Here is a 20,697-nt window from a genome sequence, read left to right on the forward strand (position 1 = left end):
CATTTTATTATTAACTATCGAAATGACAAAAGAAGGAAATAATTCTTGGCAATAAAAAATTGTCATTGATTATGTGTCTCTGTATGTCAAAAATATTTTGCCAGATATTAAACAAAAGGGAGGAGATACTAATGACAAAAGTAAATCAAGAAACAAGCTTTGCTTGTAATGATTTTGATCGTGACAATAATGATATAAATTTCTCCTTGAAAGAGAAGTTCACCACACAAACAATGTTATGAAATATGTGGTAGTATCCAATGTTAATTGTGAGCTTTGGTGAGCTAATGTGCTACCACCCAAAGAAATAAAATTGCTCATGATATTGAAATTGTAGTAAGTCTCAAAAGAAGCTTTTTAAGTTTCAAAGAAATAGTCAAAGAAAAAAATTATATTGAGACTATAAAATATGAAAAGATTTAAGATCTTCATATTACTACAATCTAAGTGAATTATAAATATTTATGTGAAAGATTACTCATTTTTCATATTGCTTGTGGTATCTAAATATGTGCATGATGATGGAATCACATGCAAAATATGGGTCCGTTCAAGAATTCTCGTGTTGTTTATTCTCATGATAAAATTATTGTTATATCAACTAAAATTGAGATTGTATCTCCTGAAATTTTGAAATGTATAAAAAGGTGAATATGATCTCGTTCCCCGCCATGTGGACTATTTACTATTATATGATTTTGATAGATGCATTATGTTATGGTCACATGTGCTTTATTAGCAACTTGCAATTTAATTTTTACAAAAGGTTGTTTGCTCGAATTGTTATCTCTGCATACTTCAAATTATAAAATTATATTGATGATGTTGGTTTATATCCAAGTGGTTTAAGCAAACATTATATACCTCCAATTATAGCTAAATCGTTGGTTATGAGAATAAAACTCTCAAAAGAAATTTGGTATGAGATGTGTTATTTAAAGTGTAGCAATTCTTGTACATATCAAGCCAACAAGGTTCCCCTATCACAATTGGTTCAGGGTCGAGAACCAAATAATTCTCATCTAGAAATTTAAATGTGCGATATATTATTCCTGCTCCACCAATACACAATGCACAAAGATGAGTCCCCAAATAAAGTTGGGTGAATGTTAGATTCTCTAACATTAGGGGGAAATAAGCAACTGAAAAATAAGTTATACCTAATTTAAGTCAATTGTCAGACGCATTCGCTAACCCTATGTTATAATCCAGTTATAAATGCTCCAACGAAAAGTCTTTAAAGGACATAATTTATGGCACACCTGAAGCTTGATAGATTAGTAGATTCGAAAGATAAAACTTCTTGAAGAAGAAAAGGAGTAAATGATCATAATAATAAGGCATGTTGATGAGTCCACAAATTGGACTCATTTAGGGCTTTATTTTGATAGAAATAGTATCCTCAAATGCTTATTTTGTCTCTGATGAAAATTCTTAACTTTCAGGTATTTGAAGTTTTAATGGAAGCATGGACACTTAGGCGCAAAAAGGAACAAAAAGACTGAAAAGAACGAAGAAGCTGAAGCTTGAGCATCGCCAAACACACTTGGCGCTTCGCCGAATAATTCCGCGAAGCAGTACTATACCACCCAATGATTCAGAACGTGAAGATGCTGAAGGCAAGCACAAAACGGCATTAGACAGAAGAAGGGCTAGTCGCTGAGTCATTCGGCGACTTCGACTAACCTTGCCAAGTGATCCGCCAACACTAATTTCTGAAGTCTATAAATACTAAAGTTGTTATTAATTATCAAAGAGTCGAACATTAATTTTAATTTTCAAAATAGAATAGTACTTTTTAGATATTTTCTCTCAAGTTTGGAGAGGAATTTTTGGGAGACTTGAAGAAAGAAGGATTTCATTTTCCCTAAGTTGGAAGTGGGTCTTCTCCATTCTTCTTCCTTTGCTTAAATCAAAGTTTAATTCCTTATACCCATTTGATTTTAGTATCATTTTAGGTGTATTTTGTTATTTCTTGATGTGTGGCTAAAACCCCCCATTCTTGGGGTGTGATTTAGCAAATATGTGTTGATATTGTTGTTGGGTGTTGCTTGCTGATAGGTTAGATGTATTTTAATGGTGATTTCACCTAGTGATTGTGGTTTAATTTAATGGATTTGTAGTTGAAAATACAAAACCACCCATGTGTTTTAGGCTTGCCCGAGAGGGAGGTCGCGAAACCAAGACCACTAGATGATGGCCTAAGGAGTGGGTCGACATGAGGTTCAGCCAAAGAGGGTGAGCCCTAGTCCCATATCCTAACACTCAACTCGAGATAGTGAGTGGGGTAAGGCGTAGGCTGGCCTTCATGCGGCAAATGGGTGTCCGAGAGGAATGCATTTGAAATGGGGTAAGTTGCCCGAGAGGGAACTTATTTCCATTTAAAGCTTAGCTTAGTCACTATTATCTTGCAGATTTCCTATCGAAAGCATGTACCCAACGATTTATCTCAACTTGTATTGCGGTCACACCCCAAGAACTTTTCCCCATACTTGATTTTCTTGTCATTATTTGTTGTTTTTACTACTTGTGACAAAACCCCCAATTGACATTTGACCCTTTTGCGTCACCCTCTTTAATTTACTATGTTTTTATTCGTTAATGTCTTTAGCTACGACTAGTTAGAACTAAATTTTATTTTTCTATTAATTCTCAAAACCACTCTTTTGGGATACGACCCCAACCTTTTGTTGGGTTACTATATTATCGACGATCGTAGACACTCGTACCGTAGGTTAGTGTCGTTGGTCACGATAAGCATCACATGTGCTTTACAAAAAGCACAATGACTGAACACTTCATAAAACCTTGGCAAAGGTCCAGGTACCTGAAAATGATGAAAAATAAAGATAGTTCAACAAGTTATGACATACTAGAATAGATATTAAATAAATCGTCGATGATATCTTCAATATAATATAGAGCTCAAAATTATAAATGGTGATGAGGATCTTGAGATTAAATCTGTCGAGAATTGACAGATAAATGATTGACCAAAGAAAATACAATTCAAGTATATTTTATTTCACTTGAAAAGTGATGTTTTGAACTTATTTTGTCCATATAGCAAGATATAATGTCAGTGGGGGTACAAATGAATTATTGTGCGATAAGTAAAATCGTAAAATATAAAGTACGACTTATGCATTAAAGATCTTTCGCCAAAGTCCTGACATTATTGTATGGAGATGTAATCTCCTATGGTGGATGCAATGAGGTTTCTTTCAGTCTAACAATACATGAAAAACTTGAATACGTATAATGAATTATTATCATGGCTAGCTAGACCATAAATATTATATGAAAATTCTTAAAGGATTTAAAAGGTTATAAAACGATACCATTGAATATTACCCCAATGATTGTAAGATCACATAACATAAAGATCAATTTTGATCTCATTAAAATGCTTAGAAACTATCATATCATAGTGCAATTGGTGCACTTATGTATCCTACTATTATTATTATTCATGGTAAATAATTTTATTAATATGCATGTAAATTATAACATCACTCTTATTGGTGGAGATATTAGAGTGAATCACATATCGATAATCAATTGTGTCAATGTTTATTGATAATAAATTGCAAGAAAATATGAAATTGGATCTCAATAAAGTTATCTATTTTCATTTGGAAATACTATCATATTAAATCATTTCACAAGACATTCAATTTTATTGGAAGTGTCCGTCAGATCAAACGAGCAATTTTTCTACACCGGTAAGATCACAAATTAAGTAATTGTCAAACATATATTTGGTTGAGATCAATAAACATATCCAAAAAATATGTGACCTTCCTTTGAAGAGAGATATTCCAACAACATTATATGAAGACAATGTTGCATGTGCTCAATTAAGAAGAGGACACATCAAAGGAGACTGAATAAAATATATTTCATCAAAGTTCTTGTTATTCACGATGTTCAAAAGAAGAATGTAGCAGATGTTCAACACTTCGTATTCACCAAGGCATTATCAACTTCAACCTTTGAGAAGCCGATATATAAGATTGGAATGCGTTATCTTCGGGTTGTTAAGTGATGTCTTAATCCGGGTGAGAATAATACGCGCTGCACTTTTTTTTTCCTTAACCAAGATTTTCTCCTACTTGATTTTCTTGGTAAGGTTTTTAATGAGACAACTCTTAATGTGTATTATAATATGTGTACACTCTTTTTCCTTCATTAAATTTTTTTTCCATTGGGTTTTTCTTAGTAGGTTTTAACGAGATACATTATCTATTAAGACATGGACATCCAAGGGGAGTGTTGTAAAATGGATGTCCAAGTAAATATATTTTGTGTAAGATCTGTTAGATGAGCCCCGAGCGTTGGGCGTGCTTAAGGCGTACAGTCGGGCGCTTAAGGCGTAAGTCTTATAGAACTAAGCCCCACACTTGAGTCTCGGGACATTTTGCTAGAGCCCCGCCCCAGGGCGAGCCCCGAGGCGAGTCCCAACAGTCTTTTAAAATACTGCACAATAATATAATAAATGCAAACATTAGATATACATCGCATGAAAAAGTGCATCAAACAAGATACTACTAATACATAAAAAGCTAATATATGCATTAATTTTACTAATACACTCTACCAAACGCCCGTGATATTGGAGTAGTGAAATTCAATTAACAAATTACTATGAACATAGAATCGCCCTAGATGGTAGGAGGGGAATTCAATATCATAAGTCACGTTGGGTGCATCATCCCCGAATGGGTCCTATAGTGTGCTATTCAGACTTAGTCGGAGCTTCAATGTAGGCTCCAGACACCAAATAGGAAAAAAAAACAAAAAAGTTAGGTGGTTGGTCAGTTACTCATCAGAAAACTGGTGACTTTGCTCATTTTGTCAACAACCGTGTGCATCCGGCCAGATGCTGGACATATGCATATTTTTATATGCTTTATTTGTGCATACTAGTTTATGCTGTTTCCGTGCTTTAGTATTATTATTATTATTATTATTATTATTATTATTATTATTGCTGGACATAATAATTGTACAAGTTCAGAAGTTGGTATTTTTAGTAAATTTTTGTCACTACTTTGTTGGGGAGAGTGGAATATACTTACTGAATATGTGTTGTATTTAACTACACTTGTTGTACTTGACCCCTATTTGCAAGTATGAGTTTGTGAGAAAGCTTTGGAGATTGACTCTTGTTTCAATATTGTGTTGTCATCTTCTAGTTCATGGTATCTTATTTCTATTTTGTATTCCAAATCGATGATGTATTATTCATACTAGACTAGATTCGTATCTCTTATTCCTAGTATAGTTGACGACTTATGAACTGGTTGTTTGCAAACATGGTCATCCAGATGACGTAGTTTGATAGCTTCTTTGATTAAATTTCTCAAATTAGCTTACTTTGGTGAGAAGTCGTTTGTGTTTGACTAGTAAATCTAAAAAGTACTTTTGAGCAACAATTAGAGTTTGTTGTTGACCAACGGAAAGCATGGGAGAAGGGAGAGTTTTTAAATTCGCTAACTAGGGTTGACAGCTAAATTCAATCTTTGAGACCCCATAACATAAGAAAGTCGTGGAATGAATAAGCCCCTTTAGAGATAGGAGCGACTTTCTTGTGGTAGTAATTGCAAATGAGCAAGTAGGGGGCGGCAACTAAAGAAGTAGCGAGACTGACAGCAATTTCATAGGTTGGCTTTCTTTCATTCTTGTTATGGAAAGTGAAAGTCGTTTTGTTTAGTACGAGATCGCTTCACACCTCGCAGTGCTTACACCTCTCGCCTATGGAAGTTCTGTTCAAAAACCTTGTCTCAAGTTTTTAAAAGTGTTTCTATGTATTTTCTCAAAAAAGTATCCTAACAAAGTGCTTTTAGAGCAAAACTACGTTTTTTAGCTTTTGAAAAACTACTTCTACTTCTCTCCAGATGCACTTATTTTCTGCCAAAATTCTAGCCAAACTCCTCACTTTTTAAAAATAATCACTTAATAAAAAACAAAAGAAGCACTTCTAACCTCCCAAAAACTTGGCCGAACAAGCTATAAGTCAATATTGATAACTTCCGTGGAGGAGCGAGGTTACGGGGTGATTGATCGTTATTAACTGGTTGAAGTTCCGGCCACCATAGGTGCTCTGACTAAGGTAGCTGTAGATGTGAAATGGGAGCTGATTTGTTGGGATGTAGACTATGGTGATGGAAATTGAATGGTGGCTGATCAGTGATGAAATTTGTTGGGGTGGGTAGTTTTGAGTGATAATTGGTAAATAGATATTTGTGGTTGGGGAGGCATTTTTATGGTTCAACACTAGCTGTCTGTGAGGTTGCATAAAGTATAAAATCAAATGAAACAAAAGCAAGTGGGCAATGAAATAAGAATATCAATGACAATAGAAACATCAGACACAGATATTGTCCACCAGAATTTCATTTCAGTCTAAATAAAACACAAACGATCCACCCCATAAGATACATCATCAAACAACTCTCCATACATAAGTCAGCTTCATTACCAAGTGTTTGCATAAGAAACTCATCCATGTTCCCGGACGGAATGCACACATATATACATGGGGGGATAAATTGTCAGTTACACATAACATGTAGATCAAACCTGCAACAATCTGTCAGCGATTATTCACATGCGCTGGTATTCAGGATTAAATGCAATGGACTCCCTGTAAATCAGCTCCTTCATCTGTTCCTCTGTAAGAGCATGTTGTTCAAAGTCGAAGTTAAAAGGAGTCATGCAAATGGGCTCGTCACTGATATCATGAAGCGATGTTAGGTAAGGATGTGCAAGTGCGTCTTCAACTGAAAAGAACAGAGTACCGAAAAGGGATCAGTATTTGGACCAATTAAATATATAAGCATTAAAGAGAAGGCAATCTAATTGCAGCAGGACAGCAGTTTGTAAGCATGGAAATAAATAATTACTATTAACCAATGAAAAGAGCTAAACACTGAATATACTATGAAAATGTGTTATTCAAACTCCTGCACATCATTTGAAAGCAATACCAGTATATTAAGTACAATTTCAATTCATACATGCCAAGAAATCAACTCAGTATCCACTATCCACTAAAGAAGTGGTGGTAGCACTTCTCCTACGAAGCTTTAGCATTTACACTCATATATAGCCCAAAACTATTTTTAAGTTTTGCGCATACTTTTTATTTTTTATGTTTGATCAAGTTTTCCTTTAAACTATGTTAAGTGCAGCCTTGCATAGAGAAGTTGCAACTCATGGCATACTCAACTATTTTCTATAGGATGCAGGGAGATGCAAATGATACAACTGATACAAATAAGTCTATTGGAAACACCAAAATCTAAAAGTAACCTTATAGAGAGAATTTTAGAAATATGCTTAATGAGTACATCTCTTAACTTCTGCCGGTCTCCAATCTGCTAAGCCCCAAACTTCTACCCTCATATTACATATTAAGGGTGACGATACTAGACGAATAGGAAGACGCATCTAATTGACATCTATTATTTCTTAACTTGTGTATAGTTTCTCTTTTATTTTCAACTCTGCATTAATCTTGAATTCGAAAGTTATCATTCGGTATCAGAACTCAGATTAGTGTTTTTTTTTACACTAACACTGTCTAGGATTTGATTTTCTATATCAGAAAATTTTCAAAAAATCTAAAATCCCAAAATAGAAAAACCATGCACGTCCTTCATTCTTCACTATTCTTATATGTCATTGGTTTAAACCTCTCTGAAACTTGCTGGAATGCTATTGTGAGTTCTATCGAGTAAATAGATTGTTTGCCTCTATTTTGAGTTGAAATCTTACAGTTGGCCACTGAAAGATCCGATTTGAGCAACTGCTGAAAATCCACCATTCTCGGAAGCTCAACGAGCTATTTTTTTTAAGACAAACGGTCAAAAACACATGAACTATCAGTTTTTCGCAAATTTCAATCCCCAACTACTTGTTCCCTATACCTACCTAAACTATCCTATATATGTATTAAAACCTAAGTTGCGCGGATTCTTCACTTCTGATGCCGCACCCATGTCGATTCTCCAAAAACTACATTTTTGAAGAGTCTGAGCAACATAGATTAAAACAAACCTAGATGAAATATTGATGGTGTGTGGTACACTCCTTTTATGTTAAAAAAGGGTGTCATGTGGCACTCCACGTGGAAATATATTTCCACCTATGCAGAAATAAAAGAACCAGAAATAGGTTAATAACTTAAGGGGGGTCATCTGTAAAAATCAAAATTGGGTCTCTTCCTTCTCCGACCGCGGTTCCGCTGTGGTTCGTGCCTCTAAACCCTTCTCCCCGCCTTGTTTTTTCCCAATAAGCTCAAATTTCATCTTAGCTTCCAGGTTAGTTACTGATTTTGTAAAAAAAGGAGCTAGGGTTCTTCTCGTCTCAGACATTGACTGATTTTTGTACATAATTTTAGGATTCCTTGGATCACAGGATGCAACAAATAAGATATTATAAAAATGCTCCCTAGCATGAGTTCCTAGGCAGGGCTTCTTAGGACCCCCCTAGGACTTTCCAGACAATATTTTCCAGTGGTATTTGACCACCAGAACGCATCCTCTAATGGAGAATCGTATTTATTTCAGGCTGGGGCAAATCATATGATATAACCGAGACAAAATCTTCTAACGGAACTTGGTTCTACTGGTGGAGAATCAAAGCTCCACATGCGAAGGATGACTCTCAGTTAGGTAGCTTTGTTATGGTTAGTCAAGAGGCTGCCAGAGGCATCAGACACAAGGGGGAAAGCTTTTAAATCATGGAGAGGCAGAGATCTGGTTACCTATTTTCACTTCTCCTTGAAGTTCAATAAATATGGTAGATTCATATATACGATTGCAGTAAATGGTTCATCAAGATCAGTAATAATTCTGCCTGAGAACAGCTTTAATGAGGGGTTGTTGGGGCTTGCAACAAGAATTGAAGGCTTCATAAATGGTCCAAATACACAGCTCGCATTAAATGCCAAAGAGACTACACATTCAAATACACAGAAGAGGAAAAGAACTATAAAGAAGCAATGCACAGAAACATATGGGCCCAAAAGGAACAAGAGACACAGCAGGAGGTAAACTATCTTGATGCCTGCAAATCCCAAGGCAGAAATGAACTCCTAAGCAGATGTCTAGTGGGTAATTTCCAGAGTATGATGAGATCCCCACCCGTAACGATGTTAGGAGATGGGCACAACAGGCGTGGAAAGGGGTCCATAACCTCCCAGTCTCGAAAGATCGCTGAACACATTCTGGGGGGAGATGGATGAGACAGCAGATGAGCTTGAAAGTCAAATGGTGGTCTCCAACAACAGGGACTTATCCATCCAGACAAAGTTTGACTGGTTCTGGATAAGAGCCCTTGGGCTCCCACTTCAGCCCTGATCGGAAAAAGTGATGAAGAAAATAGGGGACCAGTGCGGTGGTTGGTTAGAGGCAGAAGAAGAAATGCTACTCAAGAACCATATGAGATGGGCTCACATCAAGGTGAAGGGACCTCTCAAGGAAATCCCATGCTTTGTAGAGGTCGCCGATGGTGACATAGTGTTCTCTCTACCGATCTGGGTAGAAGCTCTGGCAAGATACAGAAAGGTCAATGATTACAAGCTCGACCATCGAGATGAGAGTGACAAGAGCCAGAAGAAGGTAGACAGTCAGCTTGGCACTCTGAAGGGAAAAGAAACTACAAAAGAGGGAAAAGGAGGGCTGGGAAATATCCAATGGATATTGAGGAGCTGGAGGTGGAAGGCATGTGGGATAGAAGCAGGGGGTGACATGTGGGAGCGGATCCACATAGGTGGGGCCAATGGAGACACCTAGCACTAGTGGACTAAAAATTATTCTGGCCAAAGACTTAGGCAGGCCAGGGGCACAAAGTATTGAGCTTTTTTTAAGCCCAAATCACCAAAGGCCTCAATAATTAAAACGGCTGAGCCTTTCATAGATAATATCCATACTCATCCAAAGAGTACGGGACAAAATCAGGATTTCCTCATCTTTGCTGATGAACAGGAGTCGATCAGAATCATAACAGAAAAGCAGGGAGAGGAAAGACTGATGCAGTGCATGGAAAGCCAAATTGGTCACGGAGAAAAGAACATAGTTGGAAGTAGCTCCATGGAAATTCAACCTTGGGAAAAAGAAGGAACCCAGGAGAGTAACCCAAAGTAGATGATGAATTTTAATGACATAGAGCCACTACAAGTGGACGAATCGATCAGTGAGGAGGAAGTGAAGGAGAAAGCGACATTGTGGTTTGGTACAGCTTTTGGGGGGTGTGAGGACATAGCATATGAACTGCTATTAAGGATCGATCAAAGGATGGGGATGGAACAGAACAAAAGGAGGAATGACAAGCAGGATAATCTCACAGCAGTAATTCCTAAAAATTTAGGAATTTGGCTTTTGATATGAAATTCAAAGAAGGGGAGCCAAGAACAAGAGGGAGAATCTCACACGAGGGTTTACCATGAAGATAATTTTTTATCTTGGAATGTTAGAGGGTTAAATGGGAGAGCAAAAGAGCACTTGTAAGAAATTGCTTCAGTGGGGAGAGGGGGGGGGGGGGGGGGTGACATTCATGTGTTGGTTGAAACTAAGCTAACAAGTAATGATTCAAATCTCTACCGACAAATCTGGAACAACAGATGGTAGGGAGAAGTCCATTTTAGAGGCTAATGGAAGAAGTGGGGGGGATAGTAGTGTTATGGGACAAAAGAGTTTGGAAGGGGGAAATGATAGATAGTGGAGATCAAAACAGGTATCATTGCTACTCACCTAATCTTTGTTGGTACCTTAAGTCGGTTGAGGTTCGACCTTAATTTACATCTTATTAGATCATCCTAACATTTATGAGGTTTAACATACATAGACTTTTGAGAAATCTACAATCATTTCTACATCTCCAGCCACCAATCCTAACTTCCCATCATTCACGTCCAGCATCAAGCCCAGATGATTCACCTCCTATGCCAAACCCTGTGCCTACTGCAGACTTGTCTCCTCTTTTTTTTTTTTTTTAGGTAAGGGTAACCAGACTTTCTCCTCTTAATCAACCAATTTACTCCAAAAAGGCATACAATCCGCTCGTAATACTAATACCCGTTATATCTTTTTAAGTTATCATAGACTGTCATCACCCCACTATGCCTTTGTATCATCTTTGTCGTCTGTTTCCATTCCTAAATCTACGAGTGAGGCATTTTCTCATCAAGGATGACAAAATATTTGTTTTACATGCAAGTGATACTTGGGAGCTTGTTCTTCTTTCTTCATAAATCTATTCTTGGTTGTAGTTGGGTTTATGCAGTCAAAGTTGGTTCGAACGACCAAGTTAATTGGTTAAGGCCAGCCTTGGTCCCAATGGGTATACTCAAATATTTAGGCTTCATTATAGTGATACTTTCTCTATTGTGGCTAAGCATTTGTCTATCTTTTTCAATCCATAGTTGTTGTCCTCCATCGGCCTCATTATCAGTTGGACATTTAGAATGATTTTCTTTGCGCTGACCTTGAGAATAAAGTTTATATGGAGCAACCACCTAATTTTGTTGCTCAGGGGAAGTCTAGTTGAGTTCACTAGATGTGACATTGTTAAGGGAAAGCAAGGTGGGAAAGAAGAGAGAATTTCCCAAGTTTCAAAGAGAAGAAGGAAAAAAGGAAGCCAAATAGAGAAAAGCGTTTGCTTTTGATTAAACAATCAACAAGATGGGTTTACATTGAACAGGAAACACAAATGGCGGAAGTACTTAAGGATAGGGTCGATTGCAATGAAGAGGGAACCATCTTACTTTCTTGGATTCTTTGTGAAGGTCCAAGAGATCTAAAGTCACCAACTTGGCATACAATGGGGTTAAATGTTCCCATACTTTTTCATGCTAAGATTGGTTTGTTTGATCGGTTAGTACTTATTTATGGCCCTTCCAAAGCCATGGAGGTATATTGCTTAATCTTGAACTCTAATGATAGCAACTTCGTAATGCTTAGTGATAACTCTTTGATGTTGCTCTTCAGAGCTAGTCTTGGGAACAATGTTCTTTAAAGTAGGTGATGGTAGAAAGATTATATTTTGGCAAAATTCATGGCTTGGCTACACCTCTCCATGAACAGATTCCCTTTTCATTTTAGATATGCATCCAACCAACATTCTATATTAGCTGGACTTCAGCCACATCAATGATGGCTCACCGCTCATTCCATTTACGAGAAACCTCAATGACTGGGAAATTGATGATTTTTTTTTTTTGAGAAAGGTAACTTGTATTATAAACAAAGAATACATAAGGAGTATTCTAGTAATACTTACATCCAAAAGTTGCTAAAAGAAAAGAACTCCTATGGAGGTCATAAGAACTCTAAAATACTAGGAATATCCTCTGCATCTTGAGGATATTCATGTTTACACCAAAAAAAGAAAAGAGCCATGCAATTCAGCTTCAAACTCTGCATAAAGCAGCTCTTGTTTTTAAAACATCTCTGGTTCCTCTCCATCCATATAGACCACCAAATGCAGGTAGGGACAATCTTCCATCTCTCCTTGTGTCCTGACTGATTCCCATCTCTGTTCCAGCAAGCTAGAGCTTCTTTGATGTTCCTTGGCATAGTCCAACTGATGCCCCTTAAGTTGATGAAAATCTGCCACAACTTCGCAACCTCTCTACAATGTAGAAAGAGATGATTTATTGTCTCGACCTCACATTCACAAAACCAACACCTGGAACAGATTTGCATGCCTCTTTTCATGAGGTTGTGTTGAGTGAGTGCAGCCTGATTGGCTAACAACCAAGTGAAGCATGCTATCTTGAGTGGTATCTTGACTTTCCAAATCATCTTCCAAGGCCATCCACCTATATGAGTACCAGGTCTTTGTGAGCTTCTATAAGCCGAGCCAACTGAAAATCTGCCTTGCTCATCTGGATTCCAAAATAGATTGTCCTCATCTGTGTTTAGATCTTTGTACTGCCCTAGAATGTTAAGTAGCTCAACTATTTTATTGACCTCCCAATCATTTAGATGTCTACTAAACCTTAGATCCCACCCTTGAATATCTCTCATTTCTCTGATTGTAGCCTCTTTTTGAAGGCTCATGTTGAACAACATAGGGAACCTATTTCTCAGAGTCACCTGACCCACCCATTTGTCTTCCCAGAACAAAGTCCTTCCACCATTCCCTACCTTGATTTTGCATTTGTTAAAAAATTTGATCCATAAATTTCTAATGGATCTCCATACTCCAGATCCATAGGGTTGTGTGGACAGGTTGGTGATCCACAAATTCTCCATACCAAACCTAGCCTTTATTGTTTCCTTCCAGAGAGCTTGTTCTTGTGAGGCAAATCTCCATAACCACTTCATAAGTAAGCTTTGATTCTGGATTTTCAGATTCCTTATCCCCAAACCTCCTTCCTTTTTGCTGAGAATGACTTGGTCCCACTTCACTAGATGGAATTTATGATTATTAGGATCACAATTTCCTTGCCACAAAAAAATCCTCCTAATTGCATCCATTCTATCAATCACATTTGCAGGCATATGGAAAACAGACATCATATATGTGGGTAGAGCATCTAGCACACTGTTGATGAGTGTGACTCTTCCTCCCAAGGACAAATATTGACTCTTCCAGTTCACCAGCTTCTTCTCACACTTTTCTAGAATGTTGTTCCAGATACCTTTTGACCTGCTCTTGTCACCCAAAGGCATGCCAAGGTATGTTGTGGGGAGATCCCCTATCTTCCCCCCTAGAATATTTGCAAGCATGTTTATCCTAGGCACCTCGTTGACAGGAAAGATGAAGCTCTTTCTCCAATTGATGTGTAGGCCTGAGATGGCTTCAAAAAGGATCAGAATTACTCTCAAGTACTTTAGTTGAGAGCTGTCTGCATCACAAAATATCAATGTGTCATCAGCATACTGTAAGTGGGAGATGGCCAGACCTTGTCTGTTATTCATATTAGCATTGAATCCTCTTATCCATCCTCTTGTTTGGGCTGTTCTGAGCATGTCATTTAGGCCCTCCATCGCCAGGATAAAGAGGAAAGGAGATAAAGGATCTCCTTGTCTCAATCCTCTCTCTGATGAGAAAAAACCAGAGGGGGCACCATTTATCAAAATAGAGAACTTCACAGTTGTAGTGCAAAACTTAATCCATTTTAGCCATTTTCCTCCAAAGCCCATGTTTTCCAAAGACTTCCAGAGGAAGCCCGCTATTGATGAATCAGCAAAACCCTGTCCCTCCTCTGATCTCTCAACCTGATTCCATCATCTGTAAACACTCCCAAAATGGAATCCTCTCTACTGTTATCCAGACTTGACTAACCCCTCTTCAACCATGTCTCCTGGGCCTTGGAAGATTTCATAGAAGAATCTGGCTCCATATAAGATCAAATGTGTATCTTAGATTGTAGCCCATGGAGGATGTCTCAGCATTGACAACCTTCAAATGAGAGACATCATTCATTGTAACCGATGCTATATTTGTGAAGAGGAGGCGGAATTACCCAACAGATTTAGCATCTCTTTTTAAATCATTTGGGGCTTGAAATGGTGTATGCCAAAAAAACATCGGGGGCTCACAATTCTGCGGTCATTTGGTGGGTCATGTTGCGTGAAAGGAATGCTAGAGTTTTTGAAGACAAGAAGGGAAACATTATTAATTTTAAGCTTAAGAGTATAGCCTTGCTTAGTTTTTGGTTCAACAAAGCTCCGAATTATGCTTTAGAGCCAGACATGATTGTTGAATTCTTTTAGCTCTTTACATACATTGTAAAATTCTCTTTCGGATGTACTTTTCATCCACGCTTTCTACATGCTGTTTTTTATTGCTACACATCAATAAAATACTTACTTGAAATAGATTCTGTTTTCCTTCATTGACGAGAAAAGAAGAAGAAGAATTGATTGACCTCTTGCAAGAAAACAAGTGAACATTTGTACACTTTAAGGGAATAGTGTAAGATGCAGATAGAGAATTGATTAATGCAGCTAGGAGAAAAACTTGTCTGGAATTTCGCACCTGTTATTCTCCTTCTGGGATCAAATGTCAACATTTTCTCGACAAGATCAATAGCAGCTGGGTTTACATGCGGGAACTTTTCAGTAAATGATTGTCGACGGTAAAGAGGAAGTTGTCGGATGTAGCGTTTTGCATTCTCATTTAAAAACTCCATTTCAGCCTCTGAAGGAGTGCCAATCAACTGCATGAAGTTGCGGTCATCAGAATAATTTAAGTATTAATTACATCTATAAAGTTGAGCATAACGTAAGATAATAAAAGAGATTCGGGTCATTACTATGAAAAACTATATATTCATCATACAAAATAATCATGCACTGATCATCTTCTTAATAACTGGAGACGAAAGACCGAAAGAGAGTGGCAGGTAAATTTGTTTTCCTTCTTAAAATTAAATACTACATATGTGCATAACACATGCTGAGAAGAAAACATAGTTGATCAGTTGTAATTCTTGACGTCTACAGAAGCAGTGGTTCAAAAATAAAACTACACTCTGTCTAAGCCTTCTCTTTCAAGTTTCCTAGATCTACAACTTGGTGTTTCTCTTTGCTTTTAAATGGATTTGCACAAAACAGCTAGTACAAAGAGGTGAAATAGGAAAAATGAGATAAAAGAACAAAAACTTAGTAAACTCATTTCTTTAGTGTAAGGGGGGAAGGGGTAGAGAGTGAACAATAGATACCTCCATAATAAGACGCAGCTGGTGTACATGATCTCTGCCAGGGAAGAGGGGTTTTCTGTCCATCAACTCCATGAAGATGCAACCCACTGACCATACATCAATTGCTGCAGTATAGTCGGACGAATTCAACAACAGCTCAGGTGGACGATACCATCTTGTCACAACATATTCGGTCATAAAGTCGGTTTCAGAAGTGACACGAGCTAGCCCAAAATCACATATCTTCAAATCACAGTTGGCATTCAAGAGAAGATTGCTAGGCTTTAAGTCTCTGTGCAAAACATTTGCAGAATGTATGTATTTCAACCCACGGAGGATCTGATACAAGAAATACTGCACCCAAATGGAGAAGTATTTAGTTTTAGTCAGACAAATTTAGACACGATAATGCATTATAAACTCAACGGCAGCACGCCCAGTGTAATCCCACAAATGGGGTCTGGAAATGCATTAAGTAGCACAATATGCACTATTAATATTAGGGGTGTTCATGAAAAGCAAAAAAAATCAAATCGAAAATCAAACCAAACAAACATTATTATACTTGGTTTGGTTTGGTTTCCGATTATAGAAAACTGACAATATTTTTTTGGTTTTGCATTTTTTTTAAAAACCCAAACCAAAACACTTTTTATACAAGTTGTTTTTTCTTTCTTTTGATGAAGAAACTTTTTATACAAGTTGTATAGACATATTCATGGTGTTTGTTCAAGTTTTTTATTCTTCTATATTGAAGTTGTGAAGTAAAAGAGAAAATAAGAGAGAACTCAACTTAATTATTCCCTCAAGCTATTGGGTTTAAATAGTTATGTTTACATGTTCTAAAAAGGAAAGGAAATTAATACCTAATCACAATAGGAGTAAATTAAGCTACCTACTATAATAATATATATTCTAAAATATTCAGAAGGATTTTAATCCTCACTCTAAAGCCAGTGCATAAGAATAATATATACCAAGCTCGCTACATATATAACTTGTTTTGGGATCGACTAGGGACTTGGTGAATGTGTCTACAAGCTGATCATTTGACCACACGAACTTTGTGATGATGTCTCCGGAGAGTACCTTCTTTCTTCTTTCTGACAAAATGAGAGTTAGTCTCTATGTGTTTGGTCCTGTTCTAAAACATTGAATTTGATGCAATGTGACATGCAGTCTCACTATCACACACAAGTTCCATTCTTTTATCTATCCAAATTAAAACTCCTTCTGTAGTTGTATTGATGGATGAGACATGCGGCAGAGTTAAGATAGACAAGATGCATGGAGTCAGACCCTAGAGTCTAAAGGTTTTCAGTAGAGGTAACTTGAGGAAGAATAGGGGAGATGTGATTAGACAGGACATGACACACATGACCCTAAATAGGAGAGCATGGAGGTAGAGGATTAGGGCAAACGGTTAGTAGGTAGTCAAGTGTTTTCTCCCTTCTCAATGGTAGTATGGAGCACCTTTCTGTTCCATCACCAATATTGCTATTATTATGCTAGCATTATCTTATTCATCAATTTTATTACTATTGTTGTTTCTTTACTTTGGTTATTCTACTATTTTTATTGTCAATACTTATCTTCCTTCACTATTCATCATAACATTCTACTTTGGCACTCCTTTCAAATTTGTCCTACAAATGATTTTCTTAAGCCGAGGGTCTATTGGAACAGCCTCTCTACCCCACAAAGGTAGGGATAAGGTCTATGTACACCCGCCCTCCCTAGTCCCCCACTTGTGGGATTATGCTGGTATGCTGTTGTTGCTAGTGTTAACATTCTTACGGTAAAATCTACTTGTCTCTAAATTTTTATCATGGACCTCATTGTGGGTAATTTCCTGAATTCCTCTAGTTCCTCTCCTAGGAATTTAATGTTATATCTTAAATCAATAAATCTAACGAGGTTCAGTTATTTTAGAGGTTGAGAATTCTTCGTTGCATGTAAACTCCACAATGGTTTAGTTCTCTATAAAGAACTTAATATGAGTATGTAACTTACACTTGTACTAAGGTACTTTGGAAGATCTTACAAAGTTAATATACCAACATTATAATCGTTCACTATGAGCTTGTCAACATAAATGAACAATCCATGGAACAGTTACCTAATTATTTGTTACTTTTCAGTAAGTTGACAATAACTTTATTCCACTAAGGCACACCTACCCTGCTACCCACAAAGTAAATTTTACGAAAAAAATATACATTTCTCTTGGGAAGTGCATAACATCTCAGGCTAGTCAGAATTCTCAATCTAGAAGTTATCTCAAGCCAACTGTAAGCTACTTTAAGTTTTGTCCTTCCATGTGCATTATTTGGTGAGGAAAGAAGCCGAATGAGATCCCATAAGAGGAAAAAAGGGAAATGCTATCGCATTACTTAGCATACAAAAGTGCAACGTGTACAAGATAAACATTTCCACTTCTCAGTAAGAAATTTTTATTTCCTATTCTTAAAACCTAGAAACCAATTTTCTGGCCACACGTTGCTCTGACTAAAATTAAATCATTTAAATTGTCAACCTGCACTAGTTCACACATGAAATTAGTTGCAGGCCAGTCAGAAGAATTCTTCCAAACAAGTGGTGTGGTTTAAACAACTAAAAATGATGAATATGACGTGAAACATGAGATTTTTTGTTCCTCCATTTTTTAACTAGAAAAAGGAAGCGGAAAAAATAAAAAGAAACAAGCTTTGAGAAACACATTGGGTACTCACACTTCAGTTGTGTTTTTAAATTGTTGTCTGAATAAATAAATGTTCTAATTCTAACCTGGCAGTGCTCCTCAGATAAACCCTGATTCGAGCGAATAATTTGATGGAGATCAGTATCCATAAGCTCATACGCAATATAAACATCATTAAAGGCTTCTCTCTGTGGTGGTGGAATTATATCTCTGATCGCAACAATCTGCATTGACAGATGTCACATTAGCCATCAGAAAAAACCTGTACAGACTCATTTTCCTTTCTAAATAGCCTCCTCAAATATCCTCAAAACGAATCCACAAATATCTAGAAAACATCTATATCCAACAAATAGATACAATTCCGACAGACAAAAATACAATTTGTCCTATATATAATAGGCGAAAACAACTCCATACTTATATGCATGGACACCATTAAACATGTTTGGTACCATGGCATTATACAAAAAAACAAACTATCTGTCTTACCATTTTCAGAAAAGAAAACAAAACTATCTACGCCCTTCTCTCCGCAAAAAGTCAAGGTAATATTCTGTTCTTATTAATTAAGTTAATACATTAAGCTAACTAAATTCGAGCACGTGATTACACTCAAGACCTACTCTTTCTACTATCCAGATTCATATGAAAAATAAACTAACACAGTTAAACATACTCAGATTAATTTAACCCCAAAACAATTTCAAAACTCGCTGAAACGACTCACTAACGTTTTCATGATCCATATGTCGAAGAAGCTTGATCTCTCTCAAAGTCCTCTTAGCATCAATCTTGTTATCAAAAGCATTAGCAATTTTCTTAATTGCTACATTTTCATTTGTCTCCGAATTCAAAGCAGAACTATACACACAATCAATCAAATAAAAAAAAGTCAAATTCATTAATCAACGAAAAAAAAAACCTAAAAAAATACGTTACAAGTAACAAAGGAAAGCGTTTTTGAAATTGATAGAAAGTAATCAAAAGAAAAGAAAAAACTCACCAAACGATTCCATAAGCACCTTTACCAATAGGCATAATAGGAGGTTTATACTTAGCAGTAACTTCAAAAATATTACCAAATATGTTGTATTGAATGAACCTGCCACCATGGCTTAACGTCGCCGGAATATTATCCATTCCGGGCAGCGGTTGCGGTGGTGGAGGTGGTTGCTGAACCGCAGGGGCAGCCACATCCGGCATCATCGTGTCCGTTTGCGGAGCTGAAACATCCATATTTTGGGGATAAATTTGTTTGAGAAAAATAGTAGAAATGAATCCTACAATCAAGGGTTAGTATTTGACTAATTGTAAATGGTGTGAATTTGTTTATATGTTGAGAAAGTGGAGTTGAAGAAAGTCAAACAAATCTCAATCAAAGATGACGAACACGTGGAATTACACTTTCCCCAATGATCTTTTTTTAGTAATTAATTTTTGCCTTTTTTTTTTACTTGTTTTTATGAGTAAATTCCAACTTTGGTTTTTATGTACAATTATAATAAATATAATATGATCCAATTATTTCTATTTTTCAAAATATACTTAACTAATAAATATTGCATTCCTTCTTAACGGAATGTTATGTCACATTTAACTTCTTCTTTTTTATTAATTAATACATTTATTAACTCATTTAACACAATCAAATTTTAATTAAAAAAAATAATATAATGACACAATAATTTTATATATTAGACGGAAAAAAATAATATTAGATCATTTCATTTCACTATTTTACATGGTGTGTGTACGTGTCAAATAGAAAGGCGTTCGTAATAATAATTTTTGATAAAATACTTGTTCTTGTGACTTGATATTTTACTAAAAATAATAATAAATTGTTGCTAGCTTTAAGTTATATATTTCTTCAATATATATATATATATATAAAGAACTTTTCTATATTTTAAGGATTTTCTAGCTTGACGTTTATGTCATGGAGTCATGGAGGAGAAGAAAAGAAAAAGGAGATAGAGTGTAGTAGATGAAAAAATGAAATACGTTGATTCGACATGTTTAATATATCATGGTATTTGTGAAGGGAAAAGACTAGATTAAAAAACAAATTAAGATAAAAATCTTCATTATTAGAGTCGACAATATTTATATTATTAAATTATTCAAAAAAAATTTTTACAAGTAAGAGTTATCAAGTATCTTTAACATTATTAGAACGACCACTACTTATATTTCCTAATTCAAACGGTTTATTGTAATCGCCACAAACAGTCGCAAATTTTTTTGATGATCGTTGTAAATTTCTTGTTTTAGCAGCAACTGCTAATAGTATCAAAAAATCATTGCTAAGTTTTTTTTCTCTAGTAAAGTC

At 36.3% G+C, this 20,697-nt stretch overlaps 1 protein-coding gene across 1 annotated transcript; it reads right to left on the minus strand.

Annotated features, from left to right (window-relative positions):
• Nucleotides 1-6,446: 6,446 nt before the first annotated feature.
• Nucleotides 6,447-19,746, minus strand: LOC125823434 (mitogen-activated protein kinase homolog NTF4-like). The gene is made up of 6 exons (XM_049502818.1): nt 19,369-19,746; nt 19,097-19,226; nt 18,449-18,586; nt 15,683-16,015; nt 14,998-15,178; nt 6,447-6,785 (listed from the first exon to the last, which is right to left on the minus strand). Exons 1-6 carry the CDS (start codon nt 19,599-19,601, stop codon nt 6,610-6,612), a joined length of 1,191 nt encoding a protein of 396 aa, XP_049358775.1. The 5' UTR covers nt 19,602-19,746; the 3' UTR covers nt 6,447-6,609.
• Between the last annotated feature and the right edge of the window lie 951 nt (nt 19,747-20,697).

Source organism: Solanum verrucosum, unplaced genomic scaffold (genome assembly GCF_900185275.1).
Source record: "Solanum verrucosum unplaced genomic scaffold, falcon-dt-bn FXZP01000012.1, whole genome shotgun sequence".
In the NCBI taxonomy this organism is placed as follows: domain Eukaryota; kingdom Viridiplantae; phylum Streptophyta; class Magnoliopsida; order Solanales; family Solanaceae; genus Solanum; species Solanum verrucosum.

Excerpts from the sequence above, each read along its gene's own strand:
- LOC125823434 (XM_049502818.1), bottom strand. The coding sequence starts at position 19,601 with ATGGATGTTTCAGCTCCGCAAACGGACACGATGATGCCGGATGTGGCT. Across the intron at positions 19,227-19,368 it reads GGTGCTTATGGAATCGTTTG|TTCTGCTTTGAATTCGGAGA; the intron begins GTGAGTTTTTTC and ends TTGTGTGTATAG. Across the intron at positions 16,016-18,448 it reads TATCTGAGGAGCACTGCCAG|TATTTCTTGTATCAGATCCT; the intron begins GTTAGAATTAGA and ends ATTTGGGTGCAG.